The sequence below is a fragment of the Bos indicus genome, chromosome 14 (genome assembly GCF_029378745.1).
Source record: "Bos indicus isolate NIAB-ARS_2022 breed Sahiwal x Tharparkar chromosome 14, NIAB-ARS_B.indTharparkar_mat_pri_1.0, whole genome shotgun sequence".
Taxonomy (NCBI): domain Eukaryota; kingdom Metazoa; phylum Chordata; class Mammalia; order Artiodactyla; family Bovidae; genus Bos; species Bos indicus.
This window is the reverse complement of record NC_091773.1, coordinates 81,102,972-81,123,850: the sequence shown is the minus strand read 5'-3', so window position 1 is coordinate 81,123,850 and position 20,879 is coordinate 81,102,972. Positions and strand designations below refer to the sequence as shown.

The following is a 20,879-nucleotide window of genomic DNA, read 5'->3' as shown; positions in this document are numbered from 1 at the left end:
TTATCCAGTTCTTATTTTGGAAGTGGCGAAGAAGAGGAACGGAAATACCTGTTGGGTTAGTCATTGCATATTTGTTATATAGGGAACTGGAAAACTAGACTGGTGGATCAGGTCATTCCTGACTTCTCTGCTCGTGAGCTTAACCTCCCCGAGACGGGTTTTGTACTCCGCACTGCAGCAAAGGGCTTCAGGGACTAACACTAGTGGCCCTCTGACTGTAATTAGCTGGGCTGCAAACATTACACGAGGACGTGTGAAGTCTGCATCTAATCTTCCCTGTATCTAAAATGCTACCTTTCACCTACTGAGTACGCATTGGCTGTATTTTTAATTATTTGTTTTATCTGGAGATAACACAACACTGTTCTATTGGGTTGGCCCAAAATTTCCTTCAGGTTTTTCTGTAACATCTTATGGAGAAGATCACTTTTGTCACTTTCTGATATTTATCACTGTTCTGTCAGTGATAAATATCAAAATGGTAAGTAGCATCTGTTCTAATTTGAGGCAACAGTTAAAACCATAACTTGAGTTTATTAATATTGTGCTCTGGCCAAGAAGCTACCAACAGCTACCAACAGACAGCATGTCTAAATTTGCACTCATGTTTACCGATTTTACTTAAAGGCACCTTTTAAAGTAATTTGTATAGTTACTGGTATCACTTAAGGGTGCAGTAATTGCTTCAGTGCAGGCTACGGCAAGTTCTTATCTAACGTAGTCTAAAATATTCAGATCTGAGACTTTACTGGAACAAAAATACATCTGCTCTAATTGAATAAGTTAAATAGTGAAGAAAACTGGAGTTAAGAGAAAATGAGAGAAAAATAAAGTCATATTCACTACACAAAAGCGTAACTCATAAGCTTCTATACAGTAGCTATAGGTGAACCACAATTTGGCTTAGAGCTGCCCAGAAGACAAAACAAGACAGTAACATAGTCTTTAAAATAAAAACAAATCACTTGTTTAGAAGCACAGGTTTTACTGGAACTGAGACCTAAGAGAATTCTCTCCCATGAGTTCTCATAAACAGTACACAACGTGACAGAGAAGACATCAGTTTTAAACACACATGTATTGAAAATGTAAGTTTTGGCGACCGTTTTTGCCAGTACAAGCCAACAGCGTCGAAACAAACAGCAACAGAACAAAACTACTTTTATGAAGAATCAAAATGTGGACCAAGTATGTAGCTCTTTGAAAATCTGCCAGAAAATTGATTCCTTTCTTTACTAGTTGGGAACACAAACTTGTTTTAATATCACTGGAAGTAATAAAAACCCATTTCAAAACCAGACTAATTATTCTTGGACCTAAGGCCACTGCTCCCTTCTAATCTCAAAGACATGTGTAGTAAACTACATGATTTCTCTCAGGACCGTGTTTTCTTCCTTTAAATAAACATTTGTTGATTAAAAAAAAATAGTCGTTACTGATTTGCTGTGATGGTCTCAGTTGTGGCGGGCGGGGCCTTTTAGTTGCGGCACGTGGGTTCTTAGTGGTGGCGTGTGGGAGCTAGCTCCCTCACCAGGGACTGAACCCAGGACCCAGCACTGGAGTGTGGAGTTGTAGCCACTGGGGATGTCCCCGACCATGGTTTTCTAAATGAATGTGCTTTAAATGGCTAATCTAAGTTTAGTAGATAGAAGAACACATTCTAAATGCTGAATTTTATGGTTGTGTTTCTTATACATGGACTTAATTTTCAAAAGGTTAAAAAACCATTCATAGAATGTTTTCTGTTTCAGTTATGTTCAAATTTTTTATTAATATTGGTTACATTTGAAGTGCACTGCACCTATTCACAGATACTTAAAATGACCAGTAATATAAAGTATAAACTTAAAAAGAAAATCTCAGACTCAGTCCCCTTCTGTGAAATGCAGCAGACGCAGCTACCAGCGAACGTCCACATGTGTCACTGACTATATATGTCACAGACTCAAACCTGGCTGCAAGGGGAGCTGAGAAAACAAGCTCCCCCATCTCTTATTTTGGAGGTAGCGAAGAAGAGGAATGCAAATACCTACAATTTGATTTACAAAAATTGTAGGGACAACAAGAACACAGAAACTGGAGGGGAAAAATGGCATTCACGATCTGACAAGACAGCTAATATTTACTGAAAAAATAATTTATTAAATGAATATAATACTGGGAATAAAATGCATTATAAAAGTAAAAAAATTAAATTCTAAATATATATAAATAATAGTGATTTCCCTAATTAACAAGAGTTTTTCTTCACCCATTTAAGTTTTAAATACAATCTTCTGAAAGGCCAGATTTTGAAAGTGTATGGTTCATTTTAAAACAGACATATATGTAGCACTATAATACTTGAAATTTATTATCGTGTTTTATTAGACTGAAAACGATATTAATTTAAATGATTGTTCTCTTTAAGCCTTTTTAAACATTTTGAAATGAACAAGTAGACCATTTTATTATACTCTTTCTGTTTCCCAGGATAGCAAACATATTTCTAATACAGTTTGTCAAAAATATTGTGAGATAAAGCATACCTGTCCATTTTGATGAAAACTTTAAAAAAGTTTTGGTACTTTGGTGAAAAGCAGTTTCCTTTTCAGGTCAAAGACTAACAACAGCCATTGTATCTGTTTATCTATGTCAGTAGAATTTTAAACAACCGCATCTTAATATGCTGTACATCAAGACACTGATTAATTTTAGAGGAGGGAAAAAATGGAGATTGTTATTCTAATTCCCCAATAAGTTTCCTTCACTTTTTAGAAAGCATATGCAGTTCAATATACCAACTGGAATTTCAAAATGCTAGAATTATTACCATGCTTATTAAGAGCAATATGCAAAACAGTAGAAATAAAAACTAAAATGAGTAACTTCATACTATAAAATGAAACAAGGCACTTTTGACAACTATATGCAAAGCTGAAATAAATATCTTTTTCATAAAGCAGACTCACAGGACTCTAGGTGACTTTTGTAAAAGGTGAAATAGTGAAGGCAGTATATAATTCTTTTTCCTAACTCCACTTACTAAAGAAATTCACCCATTAAACTTGGCACAAAGGAGTTTAATTATCATAAAGTGCATCACTTAGCTAAATATATTAAGAAGAAAATCAGCATCAAGACATTATAGCAACATGTTTACAGATACAGAAATAAAAACGCAATGCCAGGAGCTGACATAGGAACTCTGCAGGATATATGGCTTTTTCTCTCTTTTTTTGTATGACTGCCTATTTGCTTAGAATCTGTATTTTCAAAAGAGTATGCCCTGATTAGCTAAAAGAGGTAGTATTCTGAAAAAGGCAAACCCATTGATTCTATAGGTAGAGACTTAAGATAAAGATTACATGGAAAATAAATAAGTGTAACATATAATACACTGGTACACTTATTATAGTATTTGGATATTAATGGATTTGCTTTTCAAATCAAAGCTACTTTATCACTTTAGCTATGTTATTACAGCTCTTTCAGAGTTTTGCTTTGGTACTAGAAAGTTTTCTTCTTGTAAATAGTAACATTCCAAATAAGCAACTTTCATTTAGAGATAATAAACACATCAATATTTAAACTCATCTTTACCACTCATTTAAACCATTAATAAAAATATATCAGGTCAGAGACACAAGGAAGTATATATTCAACAGACAGCAACATGCAATTTATGTGCACTGAACTAATACAACTGGTGATTTAAACACATACACACACAGTGTGCTCACCCATGTTAGTCTGGATCAATATATTGGCAAAATACCAAAATAATTTATGTACAGTATTTAAGGATGTGGGCCTTGATGACAGAACTCTTAACTAGATTGTTTTTAGTGTATTAAATACAAAGTTTGTCTAAAAGACAATTTAAAGCAACCGTGAATATATTTCCTACACCAATAACTTAAATTTTCCTTTATGTAAACTTTATACATGTGCAATCTGGCTGTTTCATGTAGATGCTTCAGTCTCTTTTTTTTTCTTTTTAAATATTTGTCACTCTATTCTAAATTCACAGGAACGTAGAAATGGAAGGGACTGCTGGAGCTGTGTTAGTCTTCTGCATTATACGCCACTTCTGCTACTTCTATGTCTGATACGGAATTTTTAGGTTCACTAAAACTTGAGTATTGCTTATTATCAGCCCTGCAAAAAAAGAGAAACACAATGAAGGACCAGATGCACACTTCTTCACTTATTACCTTATAATTTTTTTTACCTCCTGTAGAGAATATTAAATGGAAAAATACTCAATAAAAAAGAATATCTAAATATTCAATCAGAAATTTAATAAAGTTATCATTGCCAGATAACACCTTTGGGGATGTATTTTTAACTCTTTCAGCTTTCTGACCTATTATTTTTCAATAAAAATCTAGTTTGTAATGACCTTTACCAACATAAAATTTGTCCTCATGGTTATAAGCTTAACGACCATCACTGAAGTATTAATGATGACCTTGGATTTACATGCAATACAAATTCTGTGTTCAAATATACTATTCATGATTCCTATTATGTAGACAAGCTGGATTCTATCACAGTGCCCCACTTTTTGCACGGAAAAGCCTGACACTGAGAGAGATTAAAGTGACTTGTCAAGGTTACAAAATCAATGAATTAATCGAGTCACACCCCTGTTAATTCAGACATATCTTCAAAATAAGTGTAATAAATTGTATAGCCTGGATGCCAAAGATTCACTTTTAGGGACAGCCTAGAATATGTAGAGTCTCCCTGTGTTTGCTCATCAGATTCATGATACAGTGATACTGAATTCATAAAAAAAGACCCCATAGAGCATGACTATTTCCCCCCAATTACTCAGATGATTAGGCTACAGTAAACCAAACATTATATACCTAGATTCTTCATCCAGGACACCCTGATCAACCTCAAGCGCAGAGGGCTCCACATTCAGGGTCTGTCTGCCTTCTGTTCCTGACGTGAGGAGTGATTCTTCAGGTTTCAGAGATAATGTCCTAGAGGTAAAGTACAGTGACAAGTTGTTTTTTATGAGTAAAATAGGTATATATTTATTGTTGTCGATGCATGTGGCTTTAGCAGCTTTTAGCTGCTCTAAGTGGAGTCATATACTTAATAAACTGTTGACTCCAAGTGTCAATAGTGAAATCAGTACTTATGATTAGTTTAAAATGATTTTAACATCAATTTGATATATGCTGACAAGAGGGCAAATTAGAAGTTTCAATATGTGAAGAGTTGGTATAAACGACTAGAAACAAACATATCATTTAAATAGGTTAAAATAGATAATGTTTGCCTTGGTGAACAGCTACAGCCTTATTTTCCCAGTATTTCCTATCCTTCAAATTTTCAGCCTTCTAAATAAATAATCAGACAACAGTTTTCCCCATCTATGAGGATGTACACCGTGAGCCTAAGACTTCTGGAGTCAGAAATTTCCTAAATTATATTAATGGACAAAAGGTATTTAGTCCAGAGTACTGAGCTGAACTTGTTGGACTGAAAATGCAGTCCACAGCACATACCTGATTCTGTTTTCTAGAGTGTCTATAAGAAGTTGCTTCTCACTGAGCAGTTTCTTCAGTGATTCCAACTCTTTTTGTTTTTCAAGTAGTTCTTTTTGAAAACGGTAGTTTGTCTCTTCTAAAGTTTCACAGAAAGCCTTAAAAACAAACAGCAAATAAAAACCACATGCAGAATGAGAATAACATGAACTACTTATGCAGTACACTTCTGAAGAGTGTAACTGAAGAGTTCAAGAACTCAGATAATCAAAATAATATGGATACAACCCAGGTGCTTTGTTCTCCACTCTCATCTTTTTAGGTTTCTGCTACCTTAGCTCTCACTTACTGGGGAAATCATAAATAAATACAAGTCCCTTTTCCTGAGAATTATTAAATAGTAAGTCAGGGTGCCAGAAATGAATATGTGATATGTCTCCAGTGTACAACTTGGAAAAAATTACCAATAACCACTGTTTTAGTTTCTATTCTACTCAGTCTGCTTTTGCCCACTCTAAGATGATTATACTTAAAAAACAAAATGGAAACAAACTGGTTATTGATCCCATTTGTGTTAGCTCAGAAGACATATCCGATAATCAGAATTTCCATCATAGTACCTTCAATATTATTTCCCCTTACTTCTCCTTTCACTATATTCATGCAAGGACATTTTATCCTTTATACCAGGAAGCTAAAGTACTGAAATAAAAATTAAAATCATACTGACAGAATGATGTCATGAAAAAAATCTGGGTCACTTACGCACTGAGGTTTTCAGTATTGCTGATCAATTCTTTGAATGATCTCTTGTTATCTATCATTCCCTGTCTCCCGTGTGACTGTTTGAATTCTTCATTCCTGCAAACTTCCTACAGTATGTTACTCCTGGTTATCCCAAGCCCAGCAGATGATCTTTATGCCCATCCCAGAAAAAAAATGCTACCCTCCCAGAATCCTTTGGATGAAATTTTTTATCCTCCAAATTTACCTCCTCCCTCCCATCCCTACCTATGGCCAAATTCACTAAGAGTCTTACTCTCTTTTCTATACTAGCTGTGCCAAGGCAAATGCTAATAATGACTTCTAATTGTCAAATCCAAAATGCTGGTTTTCTCAACTACACCGCATGTCACTATACTTAAAAAGTAAAAAAAAAAAAAAAAAAAAAGGCATCTGTGAAACTCTGTGGTTCCCCTAACTTTACAGCGAGATTTCTACTCGTTCTTTGCATGTGGGCATTCACAGTTTTGTCCTTGATTATATATTCTCTTGCTCTATATGACATCCTTGGGCAATTACTGTTACCACTTCAACTATAACCTATACTATTTGCTATCAATTTTTTTTTTCCCCTGCTAATCTCCAGCCCAGTCCTTTCCTGAGTACACAGTTGTCATTCATATGCCTATTGGTCCTCTTCAACTGGATGGACCAACAGTAGGTTAGAATCCAAGGGAACATCTGCTCTACCTCCTAATCCCTAACCACCAAATCCACCAGGCAGGCCTTAGATCATGGCATTTCACTGCTTTGTATGACCCAGGTAGCCCAGTCTTTTCCACTCCCCTCTTCTCCTCCTCCCCTGCTGTCTCATTAACATCTCGTATGTGTTTGTCATTTACTCATTTCTACTGTGCAGTACTGGCAGCATAAGGATAATTAATGAGGTCAATGAAAGAAGACCGTCCAGAAGTGAACCCTGTTCTTTCACATTCACTTGACTTTTGATAAAGGTGCCAACATAACTCAACACAGGGCACTGACAAGTAAATATTTATAGAAACTCAAGATCATTATTTCACACCTTATACAAAATTAGCTCCGGATGGATGTAAGAGTTAAAACTATAAAGCTTCTAGAAAAAAAAATAGGAGAAAATACTTGTGGTCATATGTTAGGCAGAGTTCTTGTGACACAATACCAAAAGCATAAGCCAAAATAGAAAAGTGATAAAATGAATATCTTAATAATTAAAAACATTAGTACCTCAAAATATACCATTAAGAAGATAAAAAGACACACATAGACTATGAGAAAATATATGCAAAATGTATTTGATAAAGGACTTGTATCTAAAGAATTCTTACAACTCAGTAAGACAAACAATCCAACTAAAAAAATAAGCAAAAAGCTTCATCAAGGAAAACATACAAATGGCATAAAAAGCACATGAAAAAGCAATTAACATGAAAACCGTTACAGAAATAAAATTCCAAGTTTAATGAAATACCATGACATATCTACAAGAAAGGCTATAATCCAAAAGACAGACAACATCTAATGCCTGTGAGAATGTGGAGAAACTGGAACTCTCACACATGACAAGTGGGAATGTAAAATGGTGTAGCCACCTGAGAAAATTCTGCTTCTTAAAGTTAACATAAATGTCTGGTTACATGGCAAACATGATTTGTCATATAACCAGACATTCTACTCTCAGGAACCAACCTAAGAGAAAAGAAGACATCTGTCCACAGAAAGTCTTCTTGAAATTGTTCATAGCTGCATTATTCGTAATAGTACAAATCTGGAAATAATCCAAATATCCCTCAGCTGGTGACTGGATAAGCAAAATGTGGTTTATGTATACAACGGAAAACCCTTCAATAATAAAAAGTAATGAAACACTGAGAGACTGTAACACGGATGGGCTTCGCTGGTGGCACTTCCCAGTGGTAAAGAATCTGCCTGCCAGTGCAGGAGATGCAAGAGACCTGGGTTCAATCCCTGGGTTGGGAAGATCCCTGGAGTAGAAAATGGCAACCCACTGCAGTATTTCTGCCTGAAAAATTTCACGGACAGAGGAGCCTGGGGGGCTACAGTCCATGGGGTCACAAAGAGTCTGACATGACTGAGCACATTATTAGCATGCATAACATGGATGATGCTCAGAAACATTATGTTAAATTAAAAAAAAAATGCAAAGATTTTATATAAAATCTTTGCATCTGTTTTTTTATATGCTATGCATATTGTACATATGGTATTATGTATTTATATAGACACATATACATTTACAAGCATGTGAGCTGGTGATTGACAGGGAAGCCTGGTGTGCTGCAGTCCATGGGGTCGCAGAGTCGGACATGACTGAGTGACTGAACTGAACTGATATATATTTATATACACACGTGTGTGCTAAGTTGCTTTGCTGTTGCTGCTGCTAAGTCGCTTCAGTCGTGTCCGACTCTGTGCGACCAGTAGTGTCCAGTTCTTTGCAACCCTGTGGACTGTGGCTGCCAGGCTCCTCTGTCCATGGGATTCTCCAAGCAAGAATACTGGAATGGGTTGCTATGCCCTCCTCCAGGGGATCTTCCCCATTCAGGGATCGAACCTGTGTCTCCTGCATTGCAAGCAGATTCTTTACTGCTGAGCCACTGGGGAAGCACTATATACACACGATATGATTCTATCTATACGAAATAACCAGAAAAGATATTCGCAGAGACTGACAGCAGAACAGTAGTCATCTGAGGTTGGCACTGAGGAATGACTGCAAAATGGCTTGTAGAATTTTTTTTGAGGTCGTGGAAATTTCTAAAATTGGAGTATGTTAATGAAGGCACAGCTCTAAAGATTTACTAAAAGTTATTAAATTGTACATTTACAATGAAATAGCAAATAACAAATTTTATGGATGAAAATTTTACTTCAATAAAGCTGTTTTTAAAAAAAGCTATGGCATGCTTCTAACACAAAAAACTGACTCAGTTTAACTGAAAACATTAACAATTAAATCTGTTCCACTTGAAAATCATTAAACATTTAGGGAAAAACTTGCATAAAATCCTAGCTAATCTATTATTACCAAATCTGTGAATCTAGCCAATTTCTTCAAGAAATAGGCCACTCTAAACGTCAATTAGCGTAATTTGAGTAGCATCAAGCTTGAGCTGAACTGATAACAAGATAGTAACTTCAACTTCTGGAGATTGGTTTTTTAAATTTGATTTTAAATGCAGTTTCCTTACTTTGATACTTGGATGGAAGAAAATTCAACATACACATATTGCTTTTGAATGTAAAATAAATTTCCAAGTAGTTTTCTTTTTGTTTTCTGAAATGGTAAAAACACAGAGAATAAATGTAGGATTTAATTTTCGAGCTTCACTGACTATATGATATGTACGAAATTTTACTTTTTTACTGAATTAGGTCCATGTACTTCAGTGAAAGAAAGCTTTGACTCAAACATTAAAAGCTTTCTGTGCAAAACTACCAGTCTGAAATTATAATTTTGCTGTTTGCTATTCCATTCAAGAAACAATGAAGTTATTGTATGGTATTATTTGTTCCTCTTTTCATGTGATATATAATACAGCACTTACCCTGCTTTCTTCTAAGCTATCAAATGGACCTGGTGGATCATCCAGACAAAGAAAGTCTCTCACTGCAAGGCTTTCATAGAAAAAAAAAAAAAAAAAAAGCTGGGGTACAAATACGTTTACAAAAGACAGCAGAAAGCAAAAGTCATTCCGAAGCTATGGTGTTTTAAGTAAGTTGGTTCTGATAAGCAAGAAAATAAGCAAGATGGCTTATGTGTTTTCACACAGGTAACAAAATACAAATATAAAATCTATAGAAGATACAAAGATTTTAGGTTATTTCTAAGGTCCTACGAACATAAACAGACATTCTGAATTTGTTACATAGTTTATATGACATAAAACATAAATCTGAATAACAGTACAAGAGAGCAACTTAAATGGTGAACAGGCATAGCATTCAGAGAAATGTTTATTTGAACTAGTCTAAAAAAGCCATTATCTTGTTATGAAGAAATACAATTTCTAATTTATACACCATTGTTCCCTCTTTAGGAGATGATTCTAAAGTAATTACAAATTAAAGATTTTTCTTGCAATTATGTTTATTATATTAATTTACTTAAGTATTTTCTCTAGAGAGTTCAAGAAAAAGAATTCTGATCATCCCATTTATGAATTACCAAAAATTTCAAAATAATGAAATGATAGTTATATTTATACTTTTCAATGATCAGAAACAGGTTAAGAAGGTAAAAACTGAACTTGTTATATGACATTCCTCTTTCTAAAAAGTAATTTGGGATTTAGAGACAGCTCTGTGTGTGTGTTAAAAATGTGGATACTCAAAAAGTATGACTGGGCTTCCTCAGTGGCTCAGCAATAAAGAACTCAGCTGCAATACAGGAGGTGGTCAGGAAGATCCCCTGGAGAAGGAAATGACAATCCACTCCAGTATTCTTGCCTGGGAAATCCCCTGGACAGAGGAGCCTGGTGGGCTACAGTCCATGGGGTTGCAAACAGCTGGACATGACTTAGCGACTAAACAGGAGTTCTACTCAAATGAAGTCCAATGGATTCTCTAATTTTTTTTCCACTATAATTCTAAGGTTATATTCTATGTCCCACTTTGTTTAATCTGTGGCATAAGAATGAAATTTAAAACTGGCATCACAACTGTAATTTACAAAACACTTAAAGGGTTCAATACATTTCTTCTGTTTCAACAGGACTCACTTGATGGAGGAAGAAAGTTAATACTCTCAAGCTTTCTTGCTTATCCAAGAAAAGGGGCAGATAAGAATGTCTGACAGAGAGTAGTGTTTGAGAAAACAATTGCTTTATCAAAAATTCTGATATGTTTTTCCTGTCTAGAAAATCAAGCTCTTACCCCTTCTTGAGAATCACTGACTGGAGAACTTTACTTAGATTTGATAAACATTTGATTGCCTATATGTGCCATGGCCTGCTCAGTGATTTCTTATACATTATCAATGTATAATTTATAAACAAATCAAGTAAATTCAAATAAAGTATAAGTACCAAAGGGTCTATATTATTAAATGACCTATGGACTAAATAAAAGTTAATTCTTTTAAACAAGTTTTATTTACTTGTTCACTGATAAGTTCAATATAACCCCTAATCTCTCTTCTGTATTCAATGCTTAATACTTTTCATTTGACCTTGATAATAAAGGTAATATCAGGATAGGAGGGAAATCTATCTAAGAGAAAATCCAATAATCTGGAATTGAAAGGTAAGAAAAGACCACCTTTCTGCTCTCTTTAGTACCTAGAGTTAAAGAGTGGTTGGGAAATCCCTATTTTAAAATTGTGATCAATTGTTGACTTAATGTGCCCAACGATAAGGAAACCAGAGATGGTATCCCTCAGCATTCTTTTTATCAGAGCAAATTTGTCCTGTAACTTAGACTCTTCCTTTGAGTCTCCTGAAAAAGTTTCCTTTAGAAGAGTTTCACTGTAATTTTCAAATTTCTTAAAAAACTATTTCACTCAGTGAATCTTCACCTTGTATTTCATAATGTATCTTTTTTTCTTTCATGGGTATGTATTTGTTTACATCCCAGTTTTCTAACAGACCAGTAATTTAAAGCTAAATATGCTCTTTATCTCAAAATTTATATTAAAAAAAGCTAAAACTAATGCCTACAATTCATTAAAAGGTCAATAAAGAGCTAGGTAAAAAATGTACTAAAATACTAGATACTAATTGTCAAAACCAAATTAAGCACAAAAAGTCGCTGCATGAAAAAATTAATGAGGGATTTCAGATAGAAATGTTTTATAAGTTACTACTTCTCTTCAGTATTCTCAACTAGTAAAAAGAAAATAACAAAATTTGACATTGACTGTAGCCCTGAGGACAGGGACTCTCAAGGCTGGTGGCGGTGAGGGCTGCCGTGCAGGAGCTGGGCTGGTGGGTGTGGGGCTGAAGGGCTCATGCTTCCGTTCCTGTGGCGGATGTGTGGGCCTGGTTTACACCTTGATTATGTCTCACCTGGTTTCTTTCAGCTCATTTGTGTCCCGACCTTCAGTTTTATTCCTTCTAACATGAAATGCTTCCAGAACAAATGTTTTATGTCAAACCCACCTTGAAACCCATCTGTGCGTCCTCTAACAAGAGGGAACAAAGCTGAGGTCTTGGCGTTGGCATAAAGTACCTGCGCACATTCAGACTTTAACAGCCTTCCTTATTTGACACTTCAGAAATGGTGTCGTCTCACGCCTGCCGTTATTATCCTGGTCCACCCTCTCCTCCACACGCTACCAGGCCCAGTGCTCTTACATGCATTATGACACCACCTTGAAGACATCCCTTTCACAGGACTTCCACACAGTCTTATTAGCATTATCTATTTAACCAAGCAGTCTTCTGCTTCACCAAAAAGTAGATGACAAGTTTCAGGACTGTACAGAATCTGAACCAATTAATTAGCACAGCACAGAGTTAGTGTTCAAAAATAATGAATTTGTTTGTAAGAGCCATGCAATTAGGAAAAAAAAAAAAAGGAATGAAACTCTTAAGAGCATCAGAACAAACTTCTATCCACTGCTGTATATAAATAATACAGCAGAACTCTCAAATTTGAGATGGATTTTAGTTTTCAACAGATATTCCTCCTTTCATGTGAAAGTAAGCTTAGACAGCAAAATGTAAGACCAAAAGTCTTAAGAGTTAAAAGAAGGTTAGAATTTGGTTGCTTCTGATGGTATGACTTCAAGATTTATAAAGAAGCACAACAAAAAGAGTAAGAAACTTAGAGCTCAAAGGGGATATTTTCAGAGAACATTTAGTCTAATTACTTCATTTTCTAATTGGAGACACTGATTAAAATCAGTTAAGTAATTGCTTAAAATTATTTCACTACCAGGCTCAGGAAACGGAATTTTGCGTAAGATCTTTGAGACCCAATTAGGTAAGAGTTTACATGTATCTGAATACAACATATTTAGCTTTAATGCATTAAAAGGAAAACTGTCCATAATTAAATGTCTACCAAACTAATATTTTGTGTAAAAATCACCCAACCAACCTTAGCAATAACGTGTTCATTCTCATGAGCTAGCATTATATAAGCTATTGCTTATATAACTGAATTCCTTCATTTTATAAAAACACTAAGGTTAACTCAACCTCTCGTGACAGTCTCTTTATATATAAAAACTTAGACACATGAGAAGATATGAAAATGTATAAAAAAGTTACTTTAGATGTTCTTGCTCAAAAATTATAATTTATTGACTTTTACAACTAGAAGAGACACCTAAGAAGTCATTAATTCAATATATCCCATGTAATAATTCCCTCTTTAATACCACTGGTAGTTACCTAGCCTAGTCTCTTCTAATACTTAAGGTAAACTCACTTACTCAAAAGGCAGAACACATTTCTATACCAGACAGCTTGAAAGGACATGTAACTTTTTTATCTGAGTTTACTGGGGGCTTCCTCTAACTTCTCATTTATTCTGAGTTTTACATGTTTGTCTTGCTATTCAAAATGAGGTCCAAGGCCAGCGGCATCGGCATCACTGGGAAACTGGTTAGAAACACTGCATCTCCACTCCAGACCTTGCTAATTCAGAATCTGTGTTTGAACATGATGTGCCTGACAGTGGAGAAGCCTGGCTTTAGAGCTAACTATCATTTGATTAATTCTTTTCTGAATGTTTATTTATTTACTCATTTTTGTCTGTGATTGGTCTTCCCTGCTGCGTGGTATTTAGCTGTGGAGAGTAGGGGCTACTCTGGGTGTGGGGGTCTCTCTTGTGGAGCACTGGCTCTGGGGCAGGTGGGCTTCAGCGGTTGCAGCTCCCAGGCTCCAGGGCACAGGCTCACTAGCTGCAGTCCCTGGACTTAGTTGCCCCGAGGCGTGTGGGATCTTCCCGGATCAGGAATTGAACCTGTGTCTCCTGCACTGGCAGGAGGATTCTTTACCACTGAGCCACCAGGGAAGTCCTCATTTGATTAATTCTTTTCCCCATCACAAGACTTTCAAACACCTGAATATGGTTACCATGTCTCTCCAAGTAAGTTTTCTTTTCAAAGGGTAAAGAGTCTCATTTCTTTCAATTGATTCCTCATGTAAAATGTTTGGATAGTATTTGTTTTAAATAATGAGCTTCCGTTAATCCAGATATACCTGGACTTTTTTCTTTTAAAATAGATGTAGAGTTTAAAACACTGAATTCTGGCACTGAACCTCTTGTAGATGAATGGTAATATAAGGAAAATATATATAATTTTAATTCTTGCATTTTAAAGCATTAAGAAGAAAAATATGGTAATCAGGATATATGTGTAGTAATTCTGAAAACATGGAGTAGTAAGATATTTGCTGTGCTGATTAAATGATGTAATTATTTCAAAATAGCAGAAGCTAGGATAAAACAATAGCTATATTTTAATTATACAGCTATGAGAGACCTTCCCCCTCCATCCATCTTTACACATTTGACAAGCTAAATTAGATGCTGTTTCGGGTACAGGACTGTGCCTGCTTGCTTCTGCATTTTGATGTAGTATTCCTTTTCATTTGGTAAGTCCTTCTTTACTTTCTCTCTGTCAGTTTAAATATCAGTAATTCTTCAAAACCCAGCTTAAATACCACCATCTAGGAAGCCTCCTCTAACTCCTCCAGTTAAAATTTTTCTCTTTTCTTCCCCTTCTGAAAAAGACAGATATCCAACTTTTAGTTTTTTGGTGTGTCTTTTTTCTTCCTATTTAGTTTTCTTAAATAAAGGATTAGCATCTAATGAACCTTTGTGTAGCTGCAATACTTTATATACCATAAAAGACCTAAATAAACATTTATTGAACAAACAAAACCAAAGATTTTATCAGGAAAATATTAACATTTTTGTTTTATTCTGTATTCTCTAAGTGTATCTGAAAATATTCTCTTAAAACACTTAAACCAACAATTCTTAATATCCCTTGGATCTCAACTGCGTTGTGAGGTGCTAAGGAATCAAAAAGCAAAGTGAAAGAACCGCATAAAGAATTAATCTCAAATAATTATTTGGCCATATAAAGACAGTAACTTTCTGTGCTGCCATTCCAACTGTAACAGGATGCTAACAGGCGTACCAATAGGTAATGTAAACTAACTGACACTTTAAATAGTGATTCTTAAATATGCAATTTCATGTTTGTATAAAGAAGAGTTGGGATTCTGTCTTTTCCCTCTTCCTCCCTTAGAAGAAATTCATAGACGGACCTGTAATCTTAATCTATCATTCACGGTTCTCAAACCCCACTCCCTACTTGCAGTGCTGTTTGGTTCACTGCAAACAGGACTGATCTTCCCCTTCTCTGAATTCCTTTTACTTTCACCATCTGTATCATGTCAAGTAGAAGTTTATAATCTCCCTTATTTTGTTAGAAGAGAAGCCTAGTCTTCAAAGGAATTAAGATTAGTAAATAGATCCTCAATTTCTGTTATACCCTTCTTAGTATGAAAAGGGACAAATTCCTAAGATATAGATTAATAACTCTTCCCTCTGCCAAGTCATGTTTTAAATACTAATTAAAAAACTGCTTAAAATGTGAAATAAAAAATGCTACTCATCACTCACGAAAAAGACAGTACCCTAGAACAAACATAAGGTTTCTACACTTATCTTATTTCCATGGAGTTGCAAAGAGTTGGACATGAATTAGCGACTGAACAACAACACATACATTATTTATAGAGTTCTACTTAAATTATCTTACCAAATTCCTTCAGTATCTCAGATATATGACCAAAATACACAGGCAAGTAAGCGTGAGGCACACTATAGGTTTTTGTGCAAGACTTTAGAACCTTTAATATTCTAGGAATGTCAAAGGAAACCTTTCCCCAACTTACTTGACCAAGAAATCTTTCTTTTCCTGAAAACATCTATCTGTGAACTGAACAAGACCACTATCACTGTTCTAAGGACAGTTTTAGAAACAGGATCTTGAATGTTTACTCTACAGAGATCTAGTACCAATAATTAAAAAAAGATACAGCTCAACTAAGATACACTTTTAATGTTTAAAAAAATCAATAAATCATGAGTTTATCAAGTGGTTCATACTATATTTCATTAAATAAAGATGATGTAGTCATAGAATAAATTCAATTTTAATTTGCCATATTTTCAATACAAATATATAAAGGTTTACTGAATAAGGAGTAAGAGAAAAGGGATAGGATTTGTTGATTTCTTAGAGATAAAAGTCTTTTATGGTATGGTATAAAATATATTTTCTTCAAGGTTTTCTCTATGATTTTAGAGTTTGTTTCCCTTTGGAGAGATATTAAAAAAAAATACAGAAAAGTAGGGAGCATCCATCTGCCCACCACCTAGACAAGAACACACAATTGCTAAGTTTGATCATATTTGTTTCACCCTCTTTTTCTTATAAACAGTATAATAACAACTATCAACAGTTCTGCCACTCATTCAACAAGGACTTTTTGACATGGACTGTTGCATTGTGCTAACAGGCCCTGCACACTGAATGGTGGGTCAAAGAGCCTCATGACCTACTCCTGTGTATGCACCTTTCAGACTGGTGGGAGAACACGATCAAATAATCACAGAAATAGTTACGAACTGAAAGGCTACTAAAGTAAAGCTCCAACCAGCCTTTTTCGACTGGGACTCCACATGAGGATTAAATCCTATTGCCAATGATATGAGTGACTATTTTCTCAGTTCTCTTAAGACTGGTGGTATACGGCTAGTATTATCCTAGAGAGAAGTTAGTTACATGCAACGGGTGTCTTAAGGCATTAGGAACTGACTTTCAGAACCAGCAGAGAAGATACTATGAGAAAGACTTGACCTAATTTTTAGTGGTGGTGATGGATGAGGGGTTGGTCAGGAGACCAACCTAAGGAAGTGAAGTCTGCTTGAAGCCTGAAAGAGTCATCTAGGCTGGGGCTGTGGGAGCAAGGGCAGTAGTGTGAGATGCCTTTCTAGGAACAGCTTATTAAAAAAGGAACAGGTGACTGTGAAAAGTACAAGACCAATTCTGTCTGATGTAGAGAACAGGGGCAGGGAGGAATAATGAAACATAAGGTTGGAAAGACAGACATGTAGTCAGGGCCCAGAAAGGATGACTTAAATTGCCTTACAAAAGGACACTGTGGCTCCAGTGGGCTACAGAAATAGGAGTGGATGAGGAAGACAGTGGTGGAAAGGAGTGATTTAAGTGAGAGGCAACCCTTTAGACTAGAGTGGCAATGGCAGGATGGAGAAAAGCTGACAGATTTGAGTTGTATTGTATAAAAGACAGGGATGTGTCCAGATGACTGGGTTTTGGGTAGACAATGAGCTGAATATTGGGGGAAAGTGAGACAATGAGCTGTGACGTCTGTTCTAGGTTTGAGGTCACACTGAGACGTCTGAAGGAGACGGCAGGGAGGCAACCGCAGCAGTGAGTCTGGGAACGGGAGGAGGGGTTCGGCCTGCAATTACCTTATTAGAGGAAAGTGAGGAGGGTGGCAGAAGTCTCACGTAGTCACTGAGCTTAGCGCACATTAGGAAGCAAGGTGTGTTTGTATAGTACGAGTGTCTTGCAATGTGAGGTGATATAAATAAAAGAAAGACTAAGGAAACAGGGTGAAGAATGCTGAAGATCGTTCCAAAAGTAGGTCTCTACACAACATGCTATTGCTGCACTGTAACTGCTCTCTGCTGTTGTTTGGTCACGAAGTTGTGTCTGAGTCTTTTGCAGCCCCACGGACTGCAGCCCGCCAGGCTCCTCTGTCCATAGATTCTCCAGGCAAGAACACTGGAGTGGGTTGCCATTTCCTCCTCCAGGGGATCTTCCTGACCCAGGGATCCAACCCCTGTCTCATATACTGGCAGGTGGATTCTTTACCACCGATGCACCTGGGAAGCTGTAAATGCTAATTTTTTTCAAAATGGTTCTAATTTATCTGATAATGTAAGTGCCAAGATTAGATACCCAGATGCAATCAGATCATATAGCAATTTTCTTGTAAATATATTCAGATACAAAAAATAAAGAAAGGATATTGATCCTTTCTCTAAAAGTTTCTGGTATTTTTACTTCACTCTCTGTATAAATTAACCTGATTTCAAGATTTTTGTATTACTTTGGAGAATTAAAAATATTGTCAAAATTATATAGTGTCATAGTTACCAAAAATCTACCAATATATTAGCTACTGTTTTATTACTAAAATACTGAACTCAAGTTTACAGCTCAGTGGATGGTTTGACTATATGGCATACAAAGTCTAACTTTGCTACACTTTTTGGAAGTGTTAATATAAATCAAACACCAAATAAGTCCTTACTGAAAAAAAGCCAAGAAAATCACAGTTACTGCTTTTAGACAGGATAAGTAATTATACTCCTACCTTATATTTTTTGTGCTTGAATAAATATGGTCCTAGATTTATTCTCTAGTTTAAACCAGTTATTGGAATGCATAAACTCTTATTCAATTTGTTACATACCAGTTAGCAATGTCCTTGTGAGCTACTAAATTCTGAAGAAACGCTTGTAATCCTAATTGCCTATCTTCTAAAAACTCCGCATTGTAATTATCTCTAAACCAGCGTTTTGGTGGAAGGGCTAATCGAAAGCCTGGAAACATCTCTTTTAACTGAAAAAGAAGAAAAAAGAAAATACAATGTTCAACTAAATCACTTGAATTCTACAAAATCTAACCTGTCGACTCTATGAAACTATTCATAAAACAAGCTTACAAAAAAAGATTTAAATTCAGATATGCTTTTTACGCCTTGACTGTTTTACTTTGATTTCTACCAGTTGCGTATGCACAGGAATTACAGGTGCTCCTTGTCCCTGCTAACACTTGGTATGGTCCATCATTTTAATGTTAGCCATCTTACTAGGTGTGTAGCAGCATTTCATTGTGGCTTTAATTTGCATACCTCTGTTGACAAATGGTGTTAAGTATCTTCTTATGTGCTTGGATCTATTCAGATCTTCTGAACCCCCTGCTTTTCACAAAACTGGGTACGTGTCTTTGGATTAAGTTGTCCGAGTTCTTTATATAGTCTAGCTACAAGGCCTTTGTCAGGTACAGGTACGATGAACATATTCTCCCAAACTATGTTTTGACTTTTCATGTTATTCTTAACAGAGTACATTTAAAAATCTTTACTGTTTCCTAACTCATCCTTTTTTTTTTTTTTCCTTTTCTGATTTATGCTGTTTTAGATACTATCTAAGAAACCTTTGCTCACTCCAGGGCTGTAAACATTTTCTTCCATGTTTTTTCCTAGACGTTCATAATTTTAACGTTTACATTTTGGCTTATAATCCATTTTGCATATTTGGCTTACATTTTACTTTCTTAGGGAGGCTTTTCCACCTTCTAAGCTGGGTGAGATTTCCCTTTATACACTCTGATTAACTGACTATATTAACATAACTGGATAACAAGGTACCTCAAAATTCAGTGGTGGAAAATAATCATTTATTAGGCCATGGACTCTTTAGGCAATTCCTAAAGGGCAGGGTGAGGATGGATTATTTCTTTCACAATGAGTTAGAACTTCAGCTGGACACCTGAGGTTGAGAAGCATCTGAAGTTCACTCCCACGTATTTATACGGGAATAGGCTGTTTGCTGCTGAGACCTTAGCTGGGGCTGTCAATCACAAGCCTGACATGGACTCTCCATGTATCGTGGACTTTCTCACCACATAGAGACTGGGTTTCAAAGAGGGAGCATCCCAAGAGAGAAAGCCAGGATGAAACTATATACTTCTTATGATCTAGCCTCATTAACACAGCATCAGTTCCACTGTCCTCTATTAGTTAGATCAGGCATAAGCTCACCCATGTTCGAGGTGGAGAGGAGACAAGATTCTACCCCTTGATGGTAAGTGGCAAGATTCCGGGAAAGCATGTGGGACTGAGAGTGCTGCTGCAGACATTTTTGGAAAACACAAGCTGCCACACATTGTCAAATCCTTCACTTATTTTTTGAATGATATTTATCATGAGGCAAATTAAGTAATGTTTACTTAATTTTGGACTCTCATTCTAAATGTTGGCTGCATACTGGAATCACCCAAGGAACTTCTGAGTAGGAACTCACACAGATTCTGAGAGGGCTCCACTGTAGAACAGCTCCCTTTTGTCTGAAGATAATTAATCAGGATTTATATTAATGACTGTGTCCTACCTCTGACATATTTGGATTTTAAGTGGTTGGGATATGGCCTGGGCATTGTAATTTTAAAAAGCTTTCCAGGGAAGTGCAAAGTACAGCTAAGACTGAGAACCATTTTACACACAGTTGCACCCCCAATGCCTAACATAATGCCTGCTACATTACAAGTAGTCAACAATCTATGTTCAATAAATGGATGAATGAAATGGAACCACGTACATTCACATTACTTAAATACAAAACAAAACATTACAGTGTAAGAAAAAACTTAGCAAAGGAGAAAAATTCACAGGGTAAAAAGCTAAATAAAAATATAAAACATTCTGTCAACATTTCTATACTAAAAATTCTGATTTGATTTCAAGATGTAAATATTTTTGGCCTTGGAGTCTGATTTTTTACTGTTTGAAAGTAATAAAAGCTGTAAGGATGAAATAAAAAGTCTTT

At 35.7% G+C, this 20,879-nt stretch overlaps 1 protein-coding gene across 5 annotated transcripts in view; it reads right to left on the bottom strand.

Annotated features, from left to right (window-relative positions):
- Nucleotides 1–2,121: 2,121 nt before the first annotated feature.
- SNX16 (sorting nexin 16) overlaps nt 2,122–20,879 on the bottom strand; it is a 36,815-nt gene continuing 18,057 nt past the window's right edge. For 4 of the 5 annotated variants that reach the window (XM_019973953.2, XM_019973954.2, XM_019973951.2 and 1 more), the window contains 5 exons: nt 18,743–18,891; nt 9,818–9,887; nt 5,508–5,644; nt 4,857–4,976; nt 2,122–4,140 (listed from right to left, as the gene is read on the bottom strand). In XM_019973953.2, the coding sequence (XP_019829512.2) occupies nt 4,047–4,140; nt 4,857–4,976; nt 5,508–5,644; nt 9,818–9,887; nt 18,743–18,891 (570 nt within the window). In that variant the 3' untranslated portion in view covers nt 2,122–4,046. The remainder of the gene's footprint in view (nt 4,141–4,856; nt 4,977–5,507; nt 5,645–9,817; nt 9,888–18,742; nt 18,892–20,879) is intronic. The other variant, XM_070802969.1, reaches the window with a different exon arrangement.